General features: G+C 37.6%; 1 protein-coding gene across 7 annotated transcripts in view; it reads left to right on the forward strand.

The window, feature by feature from the left end:
* ARHGAP24 (Rho GTPase activating protein 24) overlaps positions 1 to 26,978 on the forward strand; it is a 520,693-nt gene that overhangs the window by 340,968 nt on the left and 152,747 nt on the right. Inside the window, exons 1-2 of one of the 7 annotated variants that reach the window (XM_045393334.3) lie at positions 4,180 to 4,379; positions 9,606 to 9,726. The exons of 4 other annotated variants lie outside the window; for them this stretch is intronic. Coding sequence is in view for 1 of the 3 variants with exons in the window: in XM_005555335.5 (XP_005555392.1) it covers positions 4,367 to 4,379 (13 nt within the window). In the remaining 2 variants the exon portion in view is untranslated. Of the gene's footprint in view, positions 1 to 4,179; positions 4,425 to 9,605; positions 9,727 to 26,978 lie in introns of those variants that run through there. 2 more of the 7 variants (XM_005555335.5, XM_045393333.3) reach the window with 2 other exon arrangements.

The raw sequence follows: 26,978 nt of genomic DNA on the forward strand, positions 1-26,978 counted from the left end.
CCTTCTCCAGAGTTCACAAAGGGATAATCTTCAGGTTCCTCCCTCCCTTCCTTCCTTCCTTCCTTCCTTCCTTCCTTCCTTCCTTCCTTCCTTCCTTCCTTCCTTCCTTCCTTCCTTCCCTGCCTCCCTCCCTCCCTCTCTCCCCTCCCTACTCCCCTCCCCTCCCTCCCTCCCTCCCCTCCCCTCCCCTCCCCTCCCCTCCTCTCCCCTCCCCTCCCCTTCCCTTCCCTTCTCTTCCCTTCCCTTCCCTTCCCTTCCCTTTCGTTCTTCTTTTTCTTTTTCTGAAACCACTTGAATGTATTTAGGAAATTTTGAATGAAAGCAAGACATTGGTTCTTTATATTTTAAGATAGAAAAGGCATTAAGAAGTACATCTTTCCCATCTAGAAAAATATTACCATCGAGCAAAAAAACACAATTATATTTAGAAATACAGCAAATTATACTGCTCAGAAAGTGTTTAATTTCATGGTTTTAACTCTATACCTGTGCCACATTTTCTAGAATAGGTTAAAAGGTCTCACACAGATTATCTTTAAACATCCACATAAGATGGCATAAGATGGTTGCTAAAAGCTTTCACATTTTGGATTACTTTCATTTTTATGCCTAAATGACTTTCAGTGTTTCGACAGTATTTGCTCTTCACAGCTTATAAGTATTATCATTTGGAGTTGTTTCTAAGGCCTAAATAAAAAAGCCAAATGGAAGGGAGTGGCAGGGGAAATGTGTTAGAAAAATACTTGTCTTCATTAGTAGACACAACTAGAAACAACCCCATCTAATTCATCCATGAACCCAGTTCTACCCTAAGTGGAAAGACTACAAGGATTTCAGGCCAGACCTTCATGAGTATCTGTGTGAAATGAAACACTGCCTCTAGGAAACACCAGGCAGGTAGCATGAACCAAATAGAAAACCAAAACATCTTATTTATACTCCTCACTGATTGCAAATGTTGACCGATTCTTCTGGATGCTTTCTTCTTCATACTTATAAACTTCAGTGCAAGTATATTTTCCATATATGATTCTAAGATCGGGATCTTAAAATCCAAGAGAAAAAAAAGATGGAGGTTCAGAGACAAAGGGAGGAAGCAATGTGCTCTTATTTTCTGCCGTGTTAATTACACTAGGGCAATACTAGCAGTAGTGTTTGAGTAACTAAATACCCAGCCAGGTTGGTGGCTCATGCCTGTAATCCCAGCACTTTGGGAAGCCAAGATGGTTGGATCACCTCAGGTCAGGAGTTCAAGACCAGTCTTGGCAACATGGAGAAACCCTGTCTCTACTAAAAATATAAAAATTAGCCAGGTGTGGTGGCATGTTCCTGTAATCCCAGCTAATAGGGAGGCTAAGGTAAGAGAATAGCTTGAACCTGGGAGGCGGAGGTTACAGTGAGCCAAGATCATGCCACTGCACTCCAGCCTGGGCAACAGAGCAAGATTTCGTCTCAGAAAAAAAAAAAAAAAAAAAAAAAAAAGAAAGAAAAATAAAGAAAAGAAATAACTTAGTGGGACAGTATAATAATTTGAAGAAAGTGCCTAAAACTCTGTTTCCACTTTTATTGTTTTTCAATTGAGATATCTGAATAATTGAAAACTGACTTCAGATACGATTTAAACATTTCTCTTACAGCTGGGAATGACACTTACTTAAAGGGTAGAACAGAGACACGTACATGTAGCCCTGCAGTTCAGACTCTGCCTCTAGCTTTCCAATAAAATTGGTTGAAAGAACCTGCCAATTGATTAACATCCTCAAACCCAGGAGACTGAAAATTATGGCTACTATACTATATTCCACACTACAGTTGAAAAAAAGTCTTCTGCGACATCGAAGTTCAAGAGATTGCCTTGTTTCCTTAAGAGCATTGTTAAAGGTCTGATAATTTAAGAAAATTAAGATAAAATAATGCATTATGTGTATGTTAGAAAAACCAGAGTAATAGTCTACTATACAGAAAGACTTCTGAACTTGCTTCTTCAATTGAAAAACAAGCAGGACCCAAGTTAAAAAATAAGTATTGGCACTAGTAATAAAAATTGATTTTTCCTTTCTGCATCCTGCAATGAATTCATTGTTAAAAAAAAATCAAAACTCATTTTTTAAAAAATCTCTGGACTCTTTGTAAAAGTTAACTTGCCTAGTCTTTTCTGAGTGACTTGTATTCTTGCCTTCTCTATTATCACTGTATAAAAACCACACTTTCTTTCCTTTCTTTTTCTGAGAAAGCTGTAAGCTAACTAATTTACTCAGACTATGGAACTCTAGACCACGCAGATCTTGATCGTAATTCTAACTTCACCACTGACCTTTAACAATGTACAGGCTAATTATGATTATCTGTAAAATAAGAATAACAGGTATCTCCTAGGATTATTATGAGAACTGAGATAATATACCTAAAGTTCCCAGCTCCTAGCCCTGTGTATCTCATAAGACAGGTGGCCACATTTTTAGTTCCTTTCCTGTTCTCCACCTGTCTCCCTCCCCTGATCCCCGCCCCCCTCCACAACTTAACCTCTAAAAAATGCATACGTAATTGTAGGGAAATTAGCATGTATGCCCAGATGCATTTGTTACTGAATTAACTCAGCAGTGAACTTGGCATTCCATAGCTAACCTTTCCCCTTCATTAATCCTCTTCTCCAGCCCCCTCAGACACAGGAGTACAACAGGACGCCAGGCGAACTATGTAACCAACCATGCATGTGAGCATTTTCTACCAGACTTTCGACTAGTCTTGTTCTGCCTCAAACACTAGACGGGGCTCATGCTGCTCACAATTAACTGACTCTGGCCATGTGGTGGTTGCCCTCAAGATCTACCACAAAGAGAACAGCAGTTCAATAAAATCTCGAACTCTATTTATAGGCCACTTGAAACAAGCAGTTTCCTTGAAGCCCAAGAAGCCCTCCTTGAGAATGCAGCAAGTAATTTACTAGCCCCAGTACTCACTGGGGAAATAAGAGGGCCGAAATGCAGCAAGTGCATTTTTTTTTTTTTTTGAGATGGAGTCTCGCAAGTGCATTTTCTCAAGTACTGCACATATAGAAAGCATTTTGTCCTACACTCTGTCCCATTTTACCCTCATATTACCAACCAAGGAAGTAGACAAAACAGGCACTGGTAACAAATCCCTGTTTTATAGATTACAAAACTGATGCCTAGGAGGTTAAATTGCTAATGAACAGTGGTGATTGGACAAGGAGGCTAAAAAAAAGTCTAAAGGGTGAGAATAATCTCTTGCTCATGCAATCAATCTACAATTCAGTAAGTCATTATTTACCTATTAAAAATATATACAACTAAGAAGAAATGTTTCGTAAGGCACTTGCAAGATTAAAAATTGTTCCCTCTCCACTTCTAAGAAAATCAAAATATGAGAAATAAAAACTTAGAGAGACTCTACAGGGAAACATTTATTAACATGTTTGCTTCTATTTATAATATATACATTCAGAGTGATTATATTTTTGGCAAGAAATGCCTTCTTAAAGACCCTCAAAATTATAATGTGCGTAATCGAGGCTAATTTTGAAAAAGATGATAGGAATTTTTATGAGAAATTTAAATTGATTCTGTCAGTCAGCTCTGAAATAAATATATCTTTACTATTTTTTTTTAATATGGGAGTTTGCATAATTCCAGTATGTATGCAAAACACAAGACTTTTTAATATGAGTTTATGGGCCAGAAATCATTTTGCTCTTAGAATTAATTTGATTTCGGCAAATACTCTGATTTTCTAACATACTTCTTTAAGCCCTGTTACCTGGAAACCTGAAAAAAATAAACAACTTTTTGGCTTGAGAGGGATGTCTGGGCAATTAGAATAGCTACACGGAAGTCTGCACGTGTGTGTGTGTGTGTGTGTGTGTGTGTGTGTGTGTGTGTGTGTGTGTGTGTGTGTGTTTAGAGAGAGAGAGAGAGAGATTATTGCTTAAACAATGCCCCTAGGTTGGTTGCTTGGCTTGGTGCCATTTGGGATTCTCAGATTTTATTGTCCCAGCTCTGATTTACAGAGTTCAGAATCTCGAAAGGCAAGGCGTCTGGAGTTTAGGGTCTTTCCACGACAGCCCCTCCTCTTCCCTGTACACTCCTTTTGCTTGTGGTCACCTTGTGGTGACCTTTCAGGACTCAGCGTTTTTACCTGAGCTCAGTAGCTGGGGAGCCCACTAGTGCTGGGGAGCAAGCCGTGGTTTCCATTCCTGGGTGATGGAGTCATGGGAGAAACTGCAGTGAGCAAGCACAGTAGGACCTGAGTTGGGCTCGGATGTGCTTTAAGCGGCTCAGGACAGAGCAGCTGCTCTGTCTCCCAGCTTGCAAGTGCAGCCTGCATTTGTCACTGACCACTGAAGTGTATGTTTGTGCAAGGTGAGAGCTGGGTGCTTTGTTCTTAATTTGGAGACAAATTGCCAGGTATTGTTGTTGATTGTGTTTAATAATTTGGGGATATTTATATCACCACCAATTCAGGACCTAGACTGTGTGCGGTTTTATTTATACCCTTGTTTTCCGTCATGATCCATTCAGCTCTCCACCGTGTCTACATTGTGGCAACAGACTGGATATAGTGCTGTTCTTCCACGCTGAAATGTGATCATTATAGTGCAGTGTTTCTTGGATTCTTTCTTTAATCGCTGCTGCCACATGATGTATCTGTTCATATACAGAATTCCAGTGCTAATTTGAAGGCATATAAAAACTGCTTCCGATAAAAATCTAAATTGCTATATTTGTTTAGTGCTTGCTGTGGTGTATTCTTTGCTTTACCCATTTTAGTGGTTGAAACTTTGAGAGAGTAGAGTGCCTTAGGATTTGATCTGATGACAAAAGCAGTGGGAGTTTTCTGTGTAATTGCTTGTCAAAATGAAAACTTCTACTTGGCCATTTGTGTGTGTCTGCGTATGTTATTTTATTTATTTTTTTTTAAAAAAGAGCCAAAAGAAAACCAAATAATATGTGCTATCTTTTGATGTACTTACAATTAACTTAATCAACCTATACAGCTTTTGTTATCAGCATATTTGAATTTTGTAGCCTTACAGGACAATACAACTGCTATGTGAGCTTGTAAAAGTACATGGGAACACAGAGTATTACTCACTATGAGTCTGTTACAATAGGAATTAAAATCATGCTCTTGGGTTAACAGACCTTAATGGTGGGTCAGTTTTGTATGTTGGCTACTTAAGTGAACCCATAAACTATATAAAGGAGATACTTTTTAAATATCTAAATAAATATACAGGAGGTTTATATTCCTGAGACTCATATTTGAGAAAAGGGGGAAGTATAGGAATTTGGTACTGCGTAAGTAGAAGAAGAAAAAGAATATCAGATTTTAAAATGAAAAAGAAGACAATACATTAAAATGAGGAATAATTATGAGGGAATACCAAAAAATTACTCTAACTGCTCAAATTTTTATGTCTAATGAAAGAACAATAGCATACTTAAAAAATTTAGAGTCAGCAGAAATGAAGCCAAGAACAAGAATTCTTAATAAAACATGTCAACCTGTGGAATGTACTTGTCAGTTTTAATTAATTTGAATTCTGTTGCTGAGATTAATAAAATGAGAAGGAAAAAAGGAAATTTAAAATTTTTATTTAAAATTTATCTCTATTTTGATAGACTTTAAAAACTAATGAAGTAAAATAAATTTTATTAAAAGGCAATGAACATTAAAATTATTCAAAACAATTAACAAAGAACATATAATATCAAAATTATCTGTCCCACTTTTAAAGTATGTCAGTTTTGAAAGAAGATTCTAATACTGTAAACTAGATCGTCACCTGTTCCTACATGCATGTGGAATGCCAAGTTCCTGAGACACTCTCTTCATGGTTTCTTGCTTTCAGACTCTATATAAGAGCACTGTGGTATGCTGAGCAGAAACACCTGACTCTAACACTGTAATGCTTTCTATGCGAGTTAAGAAAAAGTTTCATTTCACAGATGTGGAACTTGTGGTGTACAAAGAATTAATGATTGGTGTTTCTATATGGGAACCTGTACTATGTTGGCTTTTCATGATCTAAAATTTGGCTGCTTCTTGAAAAGAGTTTAACATGACTGTCACCATGACTGAAAAGATGTACAGGAAGGCCTCATATAACTGTTTTATCAACACAAGAGTATTCATCCCTCTATGAGGACTACAGTCTTCTATGTTCAAATGTGGCATCCATGTGAACCCATGGTCAGCTTCTATGTTGAAATGCTGGAAAATTAGTCACCTATTTGATGAATAATAATCAGTGTATACAACCAAGAAAAGCCTTTAATAGTGTCTGTGTTTATTCTTTAGATAACTAGCTTACCTCAACATGCAAAGAGGTTTAAAAAGGTTTAGAGATTATAGGTATTGACCTCAGAGCACATGCCAGTCTGTTCAAACACATTTACTTCTATGCAATTAAGTTCTCCTAGATAAGGGGAAAGATTACCCTTTATTTATATATTTGATAAATATCTCTAATTTTCTAAAATGTTTAAACTCCCTAACACACTGTGTCCTTACTTTCTTCCTTTTTTCAGCTTTACACTTTTATTCTAGAATTTAAACTCACTAAGTTCTTCATTTGATGAACCTTCTTTCTTTTGACCTACACTCAATTTCTACACCTTGGACAAGGAAGCAGTTTTGATGTATACTTTGGGACTAGGGAAAATCCTACCTCTCTTGAAATTAAGAGGTTACTGCCCAGTGTCTGAGCAGAAAATGGGAGGGTGAGTGGGAAAGAATGAGATTAGTGGCTACCAGGCAGCAAGAACCACTGTGTCCATTGTGCCTAGCATTTCTGCTATTCATACTTTTTTAATCCATCTAGTCTGTTGCTAGGCTTGGGAACCTATGTCAACAATGTTTATACATGCCGACATAGTTACACTTCTACAAAGGCCTTTGGTAAACTGACACTAAATATGACTTTTAGCATATGGGAGTTGCTTACAGCATTATCTGTCATTTGTATGTCTCTTTACCTTAGCCACTAAGTTCTGTTTTGCCTACTAACTCTTCCCAAAGCAGTATAGATTCAGATAATATAATGGGCACTCACACAACTTTTAACTACTATTACTTCTAGATTCCTTAAATTAGGCCTTGGTTGTTTAGAGAGAAGAAACCTGGAGAGCAGGGTATGTGATGTGATGATTCCTCTGGTAGATTAGTCCTCTGAGACCACAGTGTTCTGACAGTCACTGGGCTCCGCAGTGGACCGCTGGCTGTAAGGACTTGGCAGATGGAGTAGGAGCAGATGGCAGCAGGTGATTCTCTGTTGGAAACAAGGAATATAAACATTTTCTGCAAGTCTGCTCAAGAGCCCTGCCTCATTTATCTTGAATGCAGTGTGTCTTCTAAGGAAATAGAATGAATACAGCCTGGTTGCTGGAATAGGACCGTCTGTCATTCTTGGCCCCTGCCACAGGAGGTACCCACTAAAGTCATTATATTGATACATATATAATTCCTGCTATTTAAACATTTAAGTTATTTCTATTATACTAGGGAAGGCCTCAAATCAGATTCTAATGTCTACCTATGTTCCCCTCAATAGCCACCTATCACCATAAATAATAAATAATTTTTTAAAACACCGATGACCAATACAATGTAAACTCTTTACACATTAAAAGCCCCAAAATTCTTATCAATATGTAATTCAAATAATCTGTAAGACAAAGTAATTACAACTTCTAAATATTTCTAATGGGCAAGGAACCATCAGTAGAAAGTTATTGCAAAGTTTCCTATTTATAGGCATATTTGCCCTTAAGGGAATTTTCAAGAACACTACTCCAATATACTAAAATCAATAAAAAGAGAGACTTTTACATTTTAATATTTTTAAAGATCAGCATGCTTTAAATATTTTTATGATAAAGTGTAAAACCAACTGGAGTGTGTTCCTTCTCCAACTCTTATTGTTGTACAATGGGCTTTCATTTGACTGACAACTTATCAGAACACACTAATGTGTTCAGAGGGATTATTTTGTGGCCATAGAGAAATGTCTCCACCTGGTGCAGTGGCTCACACCTGTAACCCCAGCATTTTCGGAGGCCAGGGTGGGAGGATCACTTGAGCCCAGGAGTTCAAGACCAGGCTAGCCAACATAGTAAAACTCAGTCTCTACTAAAAATACAAAAATTAGCGGGACATGGTGGCATGTGCCTGTAGTCCTGGGTACTCGGGAGGCTGAGGTGTGATAATCACCTGAGTCTGGGAAGTCAAGGCTGCAGTGAGCTGACATCACACCCCTGCAGTCCAGCTTGGGCAACAGAGTGAGACTCTATCTAAAAATAATAAATAAATAAATAAATAAACGGTCTCCTTTTCCTGCTAAGTCTGTGTAAGAACTGTATTTTTAAACATAGGTTTCATTATTATTCAGGAATGGTGAGGCCCATAGATTAGGAGGCGATTGTTATTGAAAAGATAGTTTGTCACTCTCAAGCTCCCAAGGAGAGAGGGGCAGACCACATGCAGGGGCCATACAAGGAAGCACCAGGGTCAGTCAGGGGCAGAGGGAGCCAAAGGAAAACAGCAGTGACAGCCTTTTGTGTTTTCCATGGGCAGGAACAAATAAGGCACGGTGAGTAGGCTCGGGATTGGCTAGTTTTTATAATTTTGGTGGCCTCAGCGGTGTAGGGGTTGTCTCTAGTTGTCTAATACCTGACCCTGGAGTGATTCGAGCAGAAGGATAGTGGCCCAGAGCATGAGAGCCTGATAGAGGAGGTGTTGAGGTATGGGCTCTGGATTCGTTGGTTTGCATGTGAAAACGTACTGCCAGGTGAGTCTTTTACTATTACAGGCATTGGGTAGCCCTGGAAGGGGCAGTCTCTTCAGGCCCACAAGGCCTCAGATGACAAATCATCAGAAATACAAAAATAAAAAGGCACGATTAATGCAGATTAACACACCAAACAGGTATAGACTTAGTATCATTTTGCCCTGTGCGGTGTTCAGTGGGTTAGTCCATTGTGGACAACCCTCTCTTAACACCAAATGTACCCCACTAACTTAGGCAGAACTTTAAAACGGTGGGGGAAGGATGAATGAGTCAATAAGAAGTAGATACAGCCATTTAGAAAAAAAAGTGCCACCAAAATAAATTCTACAATGGTAGAAGGTGTAGGTGTAAAGTATGAAATTATCAGCATACTAGAAGGCTTTGGTGTGCTTACATGCACAGGAGAGGTGCTATCACTACCATGCCACTGAGTTGTCCTGGGCAGGGGTGGAAATAGTGTCCTGCTGCTTGAGGGGTACCTGGGCATGGCAGCAGTCGTGGCACTTACCATAGCAGAATAGAGACGTCCCAGGCGGGCCTTTCTCGTACCATCTACCCCAGTGTTCTCTGTGTGTTTCAGGCTCCCAGGCTTCAGAGAGGAAGGAAAGCAAAGAAGGTATAAATGTAAATCACTAATTTATTTTATAATTCCAAATTGATGCCTGTGCTTTATGCTGGGGCCAGATGAGTGTTAGGAAAATATTGTAGACTGATTTCTTGTTCTTAACTGTCCTGATTCCTAAATCTGACACTTGATCAGACCTCAAAGTGCCATCGCTCTCTCTGGTATCTGCAGATTCCTTATCTGTGACTTCCATTGGTGTGACAGTGGAATGACACACTGTCAGCTATGTGCTGGCCCTTTGAAGTTGCTATCGGAATACACTGAAATGATTCAAAAAACTATCTATCAAGAGGTATGTGCTTGGCGGGGAGGAGACGGCTTCAGTTGGAAAGGTTTTTCTTTAGGTCTATAGATTCTTTTTTCTATTTTACTTCCTGTTCCTCTAGTTAATTTCTTTATCCTGCAATTCCTCCCCTCCCCTGACCTCCTGTACTGTTTCACACCATCCTCTGACCTGGGTCGGGGGAGGGGGGCGACACTTGTGTCATTCACGCTAAGTTTCTCAGACTGGCAGGCTGTTTAGAGGAATGTGCAGTGTTCTAGCAACAGATTAAGGCAAATCCACAGAACTTCAAAAGCCTGAAGGCATTGAAAAAGTGCAAAGGACTACCCAGTTATATTTGAAATTTCTGCCTTTCAGATTTGTATTAGCTAAGAAACCCAGAAAAGTTTTTCAACTGTTAAAATGTAGTATTAATAGAAACTTGGAAAGTACAATCGGTTTTCTAAACCAGTCATGAACAATCTAGTCAAGGTGCTGAGAATGAAGGCCAAATATGTCTTTCAAGTAAGGTATTTATAAGCTCACTAGAAGCCACACAAAAGTGATTTTAACTGTCAGATATATCTTACATTAGTTAAAAATGCAGGCACTGGGATCAGTTAGATCTGCTTTGAAATCCATGAGCAAGTTGGGAAGGTTATTTAACTTTTGTAACCCTCAGTTCTCACATATGTAATATTAGCATAAATCACATATTATGAAGTTTAACTGAGAAAATATGTATGGATGGATTTGTCTACGGTAGAAGAAATAATCAAAAAGCTACTCTGTGAATGGAAATATTTTAGCAAATAGGACTATCATGATTTGGTGGAGGAGTGAATTTTTTTTCTAGATCAAGAGGTAGAAAAAGTTAGGGGAAACTTATCGGCGAAAATAAAAAGAACTAATGGGAGATACAATAGGATAAATTTGATCATCACAGAATGAAGATCTCATTATCATTGTGACCTTCTTCCATGGGACCTAACACAATCTGTTCCTCATAGCAGGTCCTTTTTTATGTTAAATAAATGAATGGATAAAAGAAAGAAAGAGACACTAAGAGTAGTCATGAAGGAAAATAAGGAATTGCATAAAATAATATTTAAAAACACCTCCAAGACGTCCTAGCTCAAGTACACTGTGTTGGTCAGATATATCTATAATACTTCACCCATCTCGCCACTTGCCCCTGAAAGTGGGACAGAAAACTAACAAGAATAGTTCTATTGATTACCCCATGTATTTGGGGTAACATCCCATAAGGAGGATAGAGTGAGAAGCCAGTGTTCTTTGGACACACCAAGGAATGACACACCTGTCAAAGCAGAGAATATCTGTGATGTCCGTGTGGTTTCTGGTAGAAGTCAAAGGGCGAACAGAGAGCCCAAACTGAAAAGATCATTAATCTTAAAGAAATGCCAAGATGGGATGAGGGCCTCAATCTACAGTTGCTTTTACTATTTGGGAAGGGACAAATATTTATAGTCCTTTGCTCTATAGAATGTCTTGTTTCCCCAAGTCTTGCCCGTTAAATGCCAATAACTCCTCCATTTATGCGAAAACCCAAACACTCCTGCACTTTTCAAATACCTCCAAGGGAGTGGTTCCCAAGCAAAAAATACTGAGAGTATAAAAAGTAGATTGAAGCATATTTAGAAGTGTAATGACTAAGTATCAAAATAGAAAAACTTCACTCCTTGGCTTTCATGGATCTCATAAGCATATATTTTACTCTTTTGAAGTTGAAGCAAATACCTTGTTAGTAGCTTGTCATTTTTCTACGAAGTGTGTTTGAATCATGTTTGCTGTGGATCTGATTTGTAGAGACCCATCACTTAGCTAGTGAATGAGATTAGCATACCTCATTCTTGCCTACGCCCTTTCAAATAAATTTATGTGGGTTTGTTTTTCTCTTCTTGTATTCATTGCAAACCTAATAACTCTCACAAGGTGATTTTTTTTTAAAAAAGAAAGGTTTGTTTCATTGTGGAAAAATGGTTCTAAAAAGGAAAGCAATTTTTAGGACTGCTAATGAGGTGTGAAGGATGTGAAACGATAGAGTGTGATAGTGATTTGTATTTGTTTTTTGTTGTTGTTGTTGTTTTGTTTTTTGAGATGGAGTCTTGCTCTGTTGCCCAGGCTGGAGTGCAGTAGCACGATCTCGGCACACTGCAACCTCCGCCTTCCAGATTCAAACGATTCTCCTGCCTCAGTCTCTCCAGCAGCTGGGATTACAGGCGCACGCCACCACACCCGGCTAATTTTTGTAGTGTTAGTAGAAACAGGGTTTCACCATGTTGGCCAGGCTGATCTGGAACTCCTGGTCTCAAGTGATCCGGCCGCCTTGGCTTCCCAAGTGCTGGGATTACAGGCATGAGCCACCACACCTGGCAGATCCTGATCTGTAGATCAGAGCAGTTTGGGATAAATTATGGAATTCAGACTTGGCAGTGTTGGCAATCTATGACAGCATGTCATTATTGACACCTGAAATGACAGTAGGAGCAATGCAGGCTTTGGTCCTCAGAAACATGACCTCCATCTTTTGTTGTTACCTTATCTGTGTAAGCGATGTTGTGTTCACAGTCCTCGGGTTGTGTTAAGTTTTTTGGTACACCAAACATTTCTGTCTGTGTCAGAGAGTAGGAGAATGAAGTTTCAGGGAAATGTCCTTGATAACAGTACCTGTATTACTTTCCCAAAACTGCTGTAACAAAGTTTCACAAATGGGTGATTTAAACAACAAAAATTTCCTATCTCACAGTTCTGGAAGGCATAAGTCTAAGATCAAGGTGTTAGCAAGTTGATGCTGCCTCTGAAGCAACTAGAGAAGGGTCTGTTCTTGGTCTCTCTCCTAGCTTCTGATAGACTTGGGCATTTCTTAGCTTTTAGATGGCTGTCTTCCTACGTTTCTCAACATCCCCTTCCCTCTGTGCATATCTATCACTGCGTCCAAATTTCCCCTTTTTATGAGGGCACTAGTCATATTGGATTAGGGACTACCTTGTTGACCTGTAAAGAGTCTATTTCCAAATATGACCACATTCTGAGATACTGGGAGTAAGGGCTTCAACATATCTTTCCTGAGGAACATAATTCAACCCCTAGCATTGGCTCAGAAGAAATACTAGTAATGGAAGAACCCAAGAAAATTCAGAGTCCAGGACTGGCCTCAGTATTATATTGCCTCCATGCTATTCGAAGTGTGGTCAGTGACTAGCAGCATCAGTATCCTGTCTGCGCTGGTAGGAAATGCAGAGTCTCAAGCCTCTCCTAGACCTCCCGCATCAGAGTCTTTATTTTAACCTAGATCCCCAGATGTTTTGTTTGTACATTAAAGTTTCAGAAGAGCTGTTCCAACTCAGAAAGTAGAAGCCCAATTCTCAAATGCCAAAAAGGGGGGGGGGGGAAATGACTGTGTTGATGTGCAGGGACTCCCTAAATATGTGCACATAGCAAGTATGGGTCATCATTCTAGCCCAGCTGTGACATATTTATTCCTAAAGGTAATATTTATCTCTGCAAGTTTTAAGAGTTAAGTGTCGATGACTATTTATTCCCTTGCTATAGAGCATCCCTTAGGAGTGAACTCAGAAGATCATCATGCAGAGATAGCTCAAATTCTTTTTTCCTACACTTGCTTTGCTTCTGTAAGTTGTTTCTTTTCTGCCAGCCTGCTCTATAATTTGAGTCAGCCTAGCTAGCTGGATCATACAATCTAATTCTGAAATAAGGCCTATCAAGGAATAACACTTTCCCCAGTAATGGGGAAAAGGTACTTGAATTTCTAATATCATTATTTAAGTGATTGAAAATGTGAACTCTTGCTTCACTGACTTCTGCCTCTCCTGCCCCAAGGTCTTTGCACGTCCCTAAAAATGTAATTCAGGTGGAAGTTGTGGTTGTGGAGTCTATGTTACATGAAGACAAATGGAAAGAGAAAAAACAAAAAACAAACAAAAAAAAAACAAGCAGCGGAATTAAACTTTGTCCTGGAGTCATCTTGCGCAAATGCTTATAATAGCAAGGGAACAAATGCAGCTTCCCTAGAGGACTCTGAGGTCGCAGTTCTCATGGGGGTGGTGACTTGAAATGACAAGTGGTTATTCACAGAAGTAAAATATGTTCAGGAGGAGCCCGCTCCCCTCAACTCCAGAGTGTCAGCAAGCACACCATATGGACTGTATTCCAATCCCAATAAAACTGCCATGCTGCGGGTAATGTTGCAGGGAAATTTCCCTACGTGGGAATGAATCTTTGTAACTGAAAATTAGAGAACTTTAACGTTTTTATCATCTTCTCTCAAGACCTATAGTTTAGGTTCCTAGATAAGTATTATATTTCTGCTCTGCTGGCTTTATCTATATGCTAAGTAGTAACACAAGACCAAACCTTGAAAATGTCCTCCCAGCATCATTTAACTGACTTGATCATCCTTTCTGCTAACATTCTTTATTGGCTTCAAATAATGTCTGGAAAAAATAGTGAACGTGTGTTATTACTAAGTGCAAGCCACTCTCCTAAGTGTCTACATTACTTATACACTTTTAATTCTCACAACAATGCTATAAGCAACAGATGGGAAATTGTACGGATGAGGAAGTTGAGACACAGGTTAAATCGTGACATCGACTAGTGGCAGGGTCAGAATTCAAATCTGATTCCACAGCCTGTGAACGTGACTACTGTGGATACTGCCTCTCAAGAGAGACATGTAATCATTCTGAATATATCTTTAAAAGGCCAAAATAACTACTGCAAAATGTGCTTTTAAAATCTTTTTTATTGCATAGCCAATTATTATTACAGATTTGCGTCCCTCCCCACTTTTGTTGCTGAAACTGTATCCTTCCTTAAATGACACATTTTAGGGACATTTTCTTCAAGATATAAACAAAATACAATTATTTTCACACCTTCCCTCCCCCACTAAGTCCATCCCTCCCTCCCCCAAGCTAACTTTGCCAAACACCTGCTCTGTTCTTCATTTGCATGCAGGGTCCACCTTGGAGCTTTTCTGCTCCTCCTCTCCTTGTTTCTTCCTCCAACTGCACTGAGCCCCTCATCTTGATTTGCTGTCATTATGCTGATCAATATTAGTTCTAACAAAAAATCATAGCTCAGTTGCCACAACCTGAGCATTGTTCATGGCATTTTCATGAGCAACGAATTACCTTAGATGACATCTAATAAATGTTTGACACCTGCTTAATTCCAAAGGGAAGGGGAAACACAACAATTACAATGAACTAAAAATGGTGGCTATTCTCATTACTTTTGGCAATGGTAATAAAACAGAGAAGACTCAATAATAATAACTGTATAAATTATTTTAAACATTAAAACGTAATTTGTAAGTACATATGGCTTAACATAGTCCTTGCTCCAAAGTACCTTTCTGACAGAAGGTGTATATGCTGAGTATATGCTCATTTAAATTTGGATTTCAGAGGATAGAGACTTTCTAGTGCTCCTTATTCTCATCTTTGTTAACAGTGATCATCCAGAGTTGAATTCTTAATAATAGTGTTTATGTTCACATAGAACTTCTTTATCAGTTCAGATAAAGCTTTCAACCTGACTATGTCTGGTCATAATTCTAACTTTTCTTTTTTCTTTTTTTGAGATGGCGTCTTGCTCTGTTGCCAGGTTGGAGCGCAGTGGCATGATCTCGGCTCACTGCAACCTCCGCCTCCTGGGTTCAAGTGATTCTCCTGCCTCAGCCTCCTGAGTAGCTGGGACTCCAGGCACGCGTCACCACGCCCAGCTAATTTTTGTATTTGTATTAGAGACGGCTTTTCACCATGTTGGCCAGGATGGTCTCCATCTCCTGACCTCGTGATCCACCTGCCTCAGCCTCCCAAAGTGCTGGGTTACAGGAATTCTAGTATTTTTTAAGAATAAAATCATTTCACTCTGATGACCAAGCAAATGAAACACAAGTGCTTTTAACTGGAGTTAACTTAGAAACTACCAAGTGTCTTTTTTCTTGTTGTTGAGACAGAGTTTCACTCTGTAACCCAGGCTGGAGTGCAGTGGTGCAACCTTGGCTCACTGCAACCTCTGCCTCCCGGGTTCAAGCGATTCTCCTGCCTCAGCCTCCTGAGTCACTGGGATTACAGGCATGTGCCACGACACTTGGCTATTTTTTGTTTTTGTTTTTGTTTTTTTGTATTTTTTTGTATTTTCAGTAGAGACAGGGTTTCACTATATTAGTCAGGCTGGTCTCGAACTCCTGACCTCATGATCCGCCCGCCTCGGCCTCCCAAAGTGCCGGGATTACAGGCGTGAGCCACCACACCTGGCCCTAAGTTCGTTTTTTAAGAAACGCAGTGGTCTATATTTGGTTGAAGACAATGGAACAAAACAAAACATAACAAAACATGTGACAGAATAAGCTTAAGTAAATTTTGATTTAAAAATTAATTAAGAAAACTTGTGCCAAGTTCACAATTACTTTAGGGGCATAAGGAATCATTTTTCCTGGACTGCATTTTACATCCTGCCTTTAAGCCCCGGGCTAGTCTAAATAACAGCTATGAAGAAGAGATAAGCTTCAGAGCGTACACTGCGCCCAGGAGCCACAGAAGGTCTGATGAACCGTGTGGTCTTGTGAGCCCAGCATTTTGGCTGGCCTGTCCCACTCTACACGTGCCATATCTCCTTCCATATTAATTGTTTTGTATAATTTGTCTCTCCCTCATAACTGCTGTGGATCAGGGTTTTGTTTAGTTAGCAGGATTGGTTCTCATAGCTTTGGTTCTGTATTTTAAAGGGAAGCCCGTGAAGTGTGAATACTTTTAGAGATAAAGACTCTACCTGTGATGGATCAACATTGTTGAAATACAGCTTCTACAAATCAAAATTTAATTAATTTTATTTAGTATTGTGACACAGCTTGTTGGTAATCAACCTTAAGCTGTCTTAAAGTTGCCACCTGATCAACAGGAGATCATCTATGGATAAAGGGTACAAGCGGATAGAGATGTATCAATTATGCAATTAGACAGCTCTTACTAATTTATCAAACATGAAACTGCTGATCATTTTAGGTATCTTATTTGAATTTAGTCTCTTCTTTTTGGATTTGGTCACTAAAGTGTTATAAACACCATATAAATGGAAACATTGAAGTAGGCACCATAATACCTATTAGAGAAACTATAGAGAATGTTATTTTGTTTTACTTACCTCAGTTCCATTTTAGACCTACCTATTATTATTTTTTAAATGGAATCCAGAAAAACTGCTCAGTAGGCTATTTCCATTTAGTTGCATTTGTACTTTTTCAGAATCTCTTTTTATATTTATATTTTGTTTACTTATTGGGCATTTTGCTTTCAGGTCATATTGTGAAGTGAGAAAGCTTACATTCATTATTCTCATTCAAGTGTAGAGCTCAAGAATACTGATTGCAAATTATATAAAATGTGTTAAGCGGAACTTTCTTTACTATCCAGAGCCAGCAGAGCACAGTACTGAAGAGCCCAGATTCAGTATCTAAGCTGTGTTGATTGTAGTTCCAACTCCATTCTAAATTTATCTTAGATAAGTCATCTAATCTTTTCAATTTCCTTATCTATGAAATGGGAATTATAGAACTTAACTTATAGTGTAATAGTGAGAATTACTTAGAATAGTTTCTGGCTTAAATAAGCCCAATATGTGTATTAGAGATTACTGTTATCATTATATTTTACTATAGCAGTAGTTTTACTTATTTGTTTATTTATTTTCATTTGTTTTTAGTGGAATCTTTCTTCAAATGATATTGTACAAAGATGTCCAATATTCATAAAGCAGATAAAATCCAATTTTGCTTGGTTGAAATAATGGTGAGAATTGCTGTTTCCAGCCTCACCCAAGTGCACCTGTGTATAAAACACATTCATGGAGCACATTTTGTTTGGCAGAGTTATACAGACCTAGGCATCAACAGGATGTTCTTTGGTGGTCTACAAAATTCATCAGAGAAGTTTAGATTCAGCAAGTAGTTTTGAAAATTAAATAATAACAATAATAAATAATATAGTTTACACTATGTACCAGCCACTGTTCTAAGCATTCACGCACAAGCCCTACTTGACCCTTTCCCCTTTGGTAAAAGGGACCAAAAAGAGAAGAAATGTGCCTCTCAAATGGTTGAATATCTTAGGTGTAATTAAGAAGGTATTGCCTGTTGAATTTGTATCCTATATGTACTGGACTTGAGTGATATAAAAGGGGATAAATATTTCCCTATCAAGAGGAAATTTCAGGGTTCTATTTTGAAATACAGCATAGCTAATACAATCCAGGTGTTCAGTAATGTATTCTTTGCCCCCTCAGCTGAATGGGAAGTAGTAGACGGGAGTTTAAGGCCTTTATTCACTTTACATGCAAATCCTACTCTCTGTCTCAATCATTTCTATGAGTTTGGAGTGCAGGCACAGGAGTCAAAACACTGGATTCAAATCCTAACTCTGCCACTTTCTGCCTGGGTGATTCTGGACCAGTTTACTTCACCTTTGTTTCTTAGTGGTCCCATCTACAGATTGGAGGGAGCAGTATTATGTGTATCATAGTACCGTGGTCAGAACTAAACAGTGTAAAACATTTTTATTGTTGTTATTACAAGACAATAAATGAAGTCTTCCAGGTCCATGAAATATACAAAACATTACAGAAGTGCCACTTTACCTCAATCTGGACTCATAAAATGAGGAGCAATGAAGAAAACAACTTAATTATTCCATGGTCATGAATTCAGCTTATTGAGAGAACTGGCAGGGCACATTAGACACACGTCAGCTGTGGCAAAAATTAGTCAACATTGTTTGTAGAAAGCCTGTGATGTCTGCATTACCAGCTGTCTGGAAAAAGGAGAACATAACTTCCTTTTTTCTGCTTAATGTGGTCTGCCAGCCAGCTGGCACTAGGGGAAGAGGAAGGGAGCTCTTGTTTATTTAACGTCTACTGTGGGCCAAATGCATCTTGTAAGTTGTCTCATTTGATCCTCCCACTTTGATGGTGGGGTGGTATCAATAACCCTGATTAACACATGGGAGATTGAGACAGCGAGGTCAATTAACCCAGCCAAGAACCTACCAGTAGTAAACGAGATTCTGACTCGAAGGTCAGTCAGGCCATGCTATTTACTCCTATTGATAATGCTACAGATACTCTCCAATGACCAGTTGGAGTTAGCAGTAAAAAACTAAATATTTCATAAGTTATTTTACATATTATTTTGTAGAAAATGCAAGCTTCATTTCAATTTTCATGATTGCTTTTATATTTTTAAAGGATTAGATTGATGGTACAGTAATATTTTCTATTTAGGTTAATACTACCATTAAAATGCCACATTGTTAGACAGTTCTCTTATTGTTTCTGTATGTCCCATAACGTAAAAATAGATTAACAGAATGGAAAACTGGATCATGAGTCAGGAGGTCTGCATTCTAGCTCTAAGTTCTTTCATTATCTGTGATTTACAGGTAAGGAAAAATTAAGCAGCTGGTAAGTGGCAGAGCTACTATCCAAACTCAAGATACAAATAGCAGGAGAGGTAAAGGCAACTCATAATAAGAATAATTTGATAAATTCATGATTTTGGACTTCAAATTTTTAATAATTAAGTAATTTACATAATGTATCACAAATATAAATTTGTATAAATGCATGAGTAGACGTTTTATAGAAAGTTTGCTTATCCAAATGTTGATTGTCAGGAATCAACATATTTTGTGGGTGATTTTCTTAATTAATACAGGGAAAAATTTCTTTAAAATGTTTTACCATTGGGAAAAATATAATTTCATCAAACTAAAGAGTACTATGATAGTTAAGCCACCTATTTATTTACAGAAAAATAAACAAAAATTAGAAAACCTGTTGGAAATTTAAGCCATAGACTATGTAATGTAATATTTAAAACCATTGACTATGTTGTTCTTTCCACAATATATTATAGATGTTGACATTGATACAAAATATATGTTGAACTATATGCGGTTTTCTTTACAGCTAAATGTATAAAATTTTATCACTGAGTTATATTTCATTAAGTGCAGAGTAATTAAGTAGAATGTGTTACACAAAAAACCCTAAAACATAATTGATAACATATTTTTTAAAGTTTTAATTGCTTATGAAAATGTAACAATTGATTCTAATTTAGTTCCCTCATGTAAAGATTGAATGAGATAACATAAATCAAATGTAAACACCTCCCTGAAATACATTATTCAATGTCTTTATTAGTATTGTTAATAAATTGTTATTATACATCATGATATGCTAGGGAAGTTTTATAAAATAGATTTAGGAATTAAAGAGGAAGAAAACATAATGAGCTAACACTGACACAAGAGAGTAAAGAGATATATACTCTCCAGTAGGATCCATTAGCGGAGGGCCAGGTTCCTGGCTGAACTGTTTGTTATAGCATCTCTAGCACACAGCTCTGTAGCCCACATATTGTAAGGATTAATAAATATTTAATGAGCGAATACATAAACTTTTCCCCTAAACAAAACTGTTAATTTAGGCCACTTTGTGATGATGTTCTGAGATTACAGAATTAAATAAAAACATCTTTAGTCTTCTATTCCACAGAGTTAGCAGTTGTTAGTAACAATTCACACATACATACAAACACACGCATACACACAACATAAACCCGGTGTCTTAGGAACTTAAAAAATGGTCAAGATTTGTATCTGTATTTACCTGGAGGAGTAGATAATGAATACTTTGCACCTTTTCTAATAATGATTTGGATGTGTCCCATATAAATTGCAATGGGAGTTGAACTTTGTTTTAAATAATTTGCTTGGTGATCAAAGTCAAGCAAATTTGTATTGGTATAATGAAATTATTGCTGTATCTCATAATTCTCTTGTTGTTATTGCTGTTTTAGTTCATTTTGTTGTCCAATTATAATATATGGAAATGATGATAGCCATGGTGAATCTTAGGGGAGATAGGGCTATTGTAGATGTAGGTGTGTGGGGGATGATGAATTGGACATTGGAATAGGGTTGGAACCAATGGCCAATTTATCTCTGTAAATGTCATGTTGCATGGCACCAGTTTAACAGAAAGATATCATTGACTGAGAGATTGGAAAATACTAGTCTGTTATCACTTCTACCTGCATTTTTTAATACTTTATAGGATTTGTCACTCCAATTTTAACCTTGAAGCAGTAGAGAAGTACACATTACCATGGACAATATGTTTTTTCTTTCTTTTGCAAGTCAAAAGTATTGAATTGTGTCTGGACAATAAAGGAAGCTATTTTAATCTTCCTGGAAATTTATCTTTCTTACTCATGATAATTTTCAGTCATAATTATGATTTTACCCAATCTGTGTAAAAATTTTATCATACATACAATAATTTTATTATACACACAAATTTGAAAAACAACTTTGTGGTATGTCTTTACTTACAACAGTCATAGAGGTTGTTGCTATTGTTCTATTTTAAAGATTGGAAAATTGAGGCCAATGGAGATTAAGCCACTTGTTCAAAGTTACATAGCTAGTAAGTTCCAGTGTCCCATCCTAACTGAAGTCTTACTCCCAAACTATAGGTACATTAATGTATCTATTAATATAAATCATTAGTGTATATTTGTTAATATAAGTTAGAATTTACATACACTATGTGTATTTGCCTTCCCAGAATTTTTCCCTGCCTTTTATATTCCCTCGTCTTTCCCTTTTTGCTTACACACACTTAAGACATAGCAGTGCCCCTAATCACTACCTATCTGAAAGAGGCAGAAGTAATCGACACAACTGTGTAAGAGAAGTTAATAATATATTCTGATTATGGATTGGAAACTCCTGTCTATGTTAATAGAGCTAAAAATAAAGTAAAATAATCATAGCTACCATTGGTGGGTATTGGGAGGATTACACTAGAATGCATTTTTTAATCTAAATAGAAAAAATTTCAAAGATACTAGGAAAGCTTATTTAGCTGCTAAGAGGATGTTTAAATTCAAAAATATAATTTTTTTCTTTTTCTTTTTTTTTTCTTTTTTTTTTTTTTTTTTTTGAGACAGAGTTTTGCTCTGTTGCCCAGGCTGGAGTGCAATGGCACGATCTCGGCTCACTGCAACTTCCACCTCCCAGGTTTAAATGATTCTCCTGCCTCAGCCTCCCAAGTAGCTGGGATTACAGGAGCCCACCACCAAACCTGACTAATATTTGTGTTTTTATTAGAGATGGGGTTTCACCATGTTGGCCAGGCTGGTCTTAGACTCCTGACCTCAGGTGATCCCCCTGCCTCGGCCTCCCAAAGTGCTAGGATTACAGGAGTGATCCACTGCACCTGGCCTCAAAAATATAATTTAAAAAAATCTTTCCACTTATGATTTTGTTTTCATGGGTTATTACTTACATGTCTAAAAGCCACACACATAAAAACGTTGTCTTCCCACAATCACTTTGTCTCCACCCCAATCTGCTTTCTATGAGGTAAGGGACTTGGAAACAGTGGTCTACTTTCATACTTCAGGGGTTTTTTTATTATTATTATTGACACTTTTTGTTGAGAGATATTACTTTAATATCTTACCTATTGCTATTGCAGTAAAATAAGTCAAACATTACAGCATAAATCACCTACTATCAATCATTAGGATTAGGGAAGTGTTTTTCTGAAGTCAACACTTTAAATATCTGTTGGAAAAAACTATAAAACAATTAATTCTCACTTAATGGTGATGGGGTCATTCTCAGACATTGCATGGTGGTTATTAACCAACTTTCATTTTACCTTTTTATCTTGGATAAAGATAACTTGTCAGGATTCCAATACTGTTTTCATCAGTATGCCATGAATATCTGAGAAAAATTGATTTCTAGCCTTTTAACTGGGAAAAAAGCAATAAGGAAACAGATTTACACAGTTTGTTTTCTGACTTATAGTTAAATAGTATGTTACCCTTCTGTTATGGGACCACCTTTAGACTTATTCATTACTTATGTGTCAGGGTGAGATATCAGAGAAAAATTTACAATAATGTTACTGCCATCTTGTAACTCAACTCATACAAAGACTAGAATATAATTCAGCCAAAATAATCTGAATTGATATGTTCTGCTGAGAGATCTTGAGTGCCAACTGGTTCTATAAACAAAAGGGGGCAGTGTGAGGGTATAGACCTTTATGAACTATGTTGGGAATTTCTGGACATTAGATTTCTCCTAAAACTTTCTGGAATACATGCACAAATTCAAATCAGTAAATTTTTATAATAATACTTCAATATCTAGATTCTACCATTCACTTGATGATCTGCAATGAATTTCTAATAAGAAGATTTAAAGTGTCACTTGGTTTTTTTAACTACTAGAAATTTTGCTTGATTCATTTTTTTTCATTCATTTAACAAATATTTGTTGATTTGCATTGTGTGATAATACTATTCTGAGTTGTAGGAATACAGCAGTGTATTAAACTGATAAAATCCGTGCCCTCAATAATCTTACATGCTAGACACAGAAGATATTTAAGAATGGTATAATGTATGTATTAATGATGCTTAATAAAGTAAATATAAAGTATGCCACGCAGTGAGGATCATAAAGATAGCTATAGCAGAATAAAGGACGTAAAAAAGAATGGGTGGAGGAAGGTGCTCTTTTATGCAAACAGTCAAACTTCTTGGAGGTGAATTTTCAGCAAAAGAGCAAAGGCCTAAGGAAGGCTGCTGTGTAATGAGCTTTCCAGGCAGAAGACACTGCAAATATCAAGGTTTAGATGTGGGACTATACCTGTCCTATTTGAGGAACTGCAAGGTGATCAGTTTGGCTAGAACTGTGGGGAGCAGGTCAGGTCAAAGATTAGGGCACATATATAGTCATCACTGGCCAAATAAATGATTATCTGCCCACAGCATTAGAGATTAGAGATTAGGATGTGGTGGTATTTGGAGGGTAACACTGCCCTCCAAATATAATCACCCATCCCTAAGTTGTGAGTTGAGTTTAATGCATGCCAGTGCTGCAGAAGAACAATGCTCATTTTTCAGATGAAGAAAATCCATAAAAAGAAAATGCATTAAAAAAAAGGAATCTAGGCATGTACTGTGCAGGATTACACAGTTAATAAATAGGAGAGATAGTCATCTAATCTGTTTTCTAGAACTTTTCTCCCCCTTTCACCACACCATCTAAGAAAGTCATTAGTAGCTTGATGGGGATGGCATTGGCCAAATTGTATATTTACATGCATGACTTTAAATGAATAGTATTTTCTTTATTATACTTTAAGTTCTAGGGTACATGTGCACAACATGCAGATTTGTTACATATGCATACATGTGTCATGTTGATGTGCTGCATGCATTAACTCCTCATTTACATTAGGTAAATCTCCTAATGCTATCCCTCCCCCCTACCCCCACCCCACGACAGGCCTCAGTATGTGATGTTCCCCTTCCTGTGTTCAAGTGTTCTCATTGTTCAATTCCCACCTGTGAGTGAGAACATGCGGTGTTTGGTTTTCTGTCCTTGTGATAGTTTGCTAAGAGTGATGGTTTCCAGCTGCATCCATGTTCCTACAAAGGACATGAACTCATCCTTTTTTATGGCTGCATAGTATTCCATGGTGTATATGTACCACATTTCTCAATTCAGTCTATCACTGATGGACATTTGGGTTGGTTCCAAGTCTTTGCTATTGTGAATAGTGCCGCAGTAAACATACGTGTGTGTGTGTGTGTCTTTATAGCAGCATGATTTATAATCCTTTGGGTATATACCCAGTAATGTGATGACTGGGTCAAATGGGATTTCTAGTTCTAGATCCTTGAGGAATTGCCACACTGTCTTCCACAATGGTTGAACTAGTTTACACTCCCACCAACAGTGTAAAAGTATTCCTATGTCTCCACATCCTCTCCAGCACCTGTTGTTTTCTGACTTTTTAATGATCGCCATTCTAACTGGTATGAAATGCTACCTCATTGTGGTTTTGATTTGCATTTCTCTAATGGCCAGTGATGATGAGCATTTTTTCATGTGTCTGTTGGCTGCATAAATGTTTTCTTTGGAGAAGTATCTGTTCATATCCTTTGCCCACTTTTTGATGGGGTTGTTTTTCTTGTAAATTTGTTTAATTTCTTTGTAGATTCTGGATATTAACCCTTTGTCAGATGGGTAGATTTTCTTCCATCCTGTAGGCTGCCTGTTCACTCTGATGGCAGTTTCTTTTGCCGTGTAGAAGCTCTTTAGTTTAATTAGATCCAATTTGTCTATTTTGAGTTTTGCTGCCATTGCTTTTGGTGTTTTAGTCATGAAGTGCTTGCCATGCCTATGTCCTGAATGGTGTTGCCTAGGTTTTTTTCTAGGGTTTTTATGGTCTTAGGTATAACATTTAAGTCTGTAATCCATCTTGAATTAATTTTTGTATAAGGTGTAAGGAAGGGATCCAGATTCAGCTTTCTACATAATGGCTAGCCAGTTTGCACAGCACCATTTATTAAATAGGGAATCCTTTCCCCATTTCTTGTTTTTGTCAGGTTTGTCAAAGATCAGATGGTTGTAGACGTGTGGTGTTATTTTTGAGGCCTCTGTTCTGTTCCATTGGTCTATATATCTGTTTTGGTACCAGTACCATGCTGTTTTGGTTACTGTGGCCTTGTAGTATAGTTTGAAGTCAGGTAGCATGATGACTCCAGCTTTGTTCTTTTTGCTTAGGACTGTCTTGGCAATGTGGGCTCTTTTTTTGATTCCATATGAACTTTAAAGTAGTTTTTTTCCAATTCTGTGAAGAAAGTCATTGGTAGCTTGATGGGGATGGCATTGGCTTTATAAATTACCTTGGGGCATTATGGCCATTTTCACAATAATGATTCCTCCTATCCATGAGCATGGAATGTTCTTCCATTTGTTTGTGTCCTCTCTTATTTCATTGAACAGTGTGAAGATGTCCTTCACATCCCTTGTAAGTTGGATTCCTAGGTATTTTATTCTCTTTGTAGCAATTGTGAATGGGGTTCACTCATGATTTGACTCTCTGTTTGTCTGTTATTGGTATATAGGAATGCTTGTGATTTTTGCATATTGATTTTATATCCTGAGACTTTGCTGAAGTTGCTTATCAGCTTAAGATTTTGTGCTGAGATGATGGGGTTTTCTAAATATACAATCATATTATCTGCAAACAGAGACAATTTGGCTTCCTCTTTTACTAATTGAATACCCTTTATTTCTTTCTCTTGCCTGATTGCCCTGGCCAGAACTTCCAACACTATGTTGAATTGGAACGGTGAGAGAGGGCATCCCTGTCTTGTGCCAGTTTTCAAAGGGAATGCTTCCAGTTTTTTCCCATTCAGTATGATATTGGCTGTGGGTTTGTCATAAATACCTCTTATTATTTTGAGATACGTTCCATCAATACCTAGTTTATTGAGAGTTTTTAGCATGAAGTGCTGTTGAATTTTATTGAAGGCTTTTTCTGCAGCTATTGAGATAATCATATGTTTTTTTCTTTGGTTCTGTTTATGTGATGGATTACATTTATTGATTTGCATATGTTGAACCAGCCTTGCATCCCAGGGGTGAAGCCAACTTGATCTTGGTGGATAAACTTTTTGATGTGCTGCTGGATTCAGTTTTCTAGTATTTTATTGAGGATTTTTTCATTGATGTTCATCAGGGATATTGATCTAAAATTCTCTTTTTTTCCTGTTTCTCTGCCAGCCTTTGGTATCAGGATGATGCTGGCCTCATAAAATGAGTTAGGGAGGATTCTCTCTTTTTTATTGATTGGAATAGTTTCAGAAGGAATGGTACCAGCTTCTGTTTGTACCGCTGGTAGAATTCGGCTGTGAATCCATCTGTCCTGGACCTTTTTTGGTTGGTAGGCTATTAATTTCAGAACCTGTTATTCGTCTCTTCAGGGATTCAACTTCTTCCTGGTTTAGACTTGGGAGGGTGTATTTGTCCAGGAATTTATCCATTTCTTCTAGATTTTCTACTTTATTTGCATAGAGGTGTTTATAATATTCTCTGATAGTAGTTTATATTTCTGTGGGATCACTGATGTTATCCCCTTTATCATTTTTCATTGCATTTATTTGATTCTTCTCTCTTTTCTTCTTTATTAGTCTTGCTAGCAGTCTATCAATTTTGTTGATATTTTCAAAAAACCAGCTCCTGGATTCATTGATTTCCAAAGGGTTTTTTGTGTGTCTGTCTCCTTCAGTTCTGCTCTGGTCTTAGTTGTTTCTTGCTTTCTGCTAACTTTTGAATGTGTTTGCTCTTGCTTCT

Source organism: Macaca fascicularis, chromosome 5, assembly GCF_037993035.2.
Source record: "Macaca fascicularis isolate 582-1 chromosome 5, T2T-MFA8v1.1".
Taxonomy (NCBI): domain Eukaryota; kingdom Metazoa; phylum Chordata; class Mammalia; order Primates; family Cercopithecidae; genus Macaca; species Macaca fascicularis.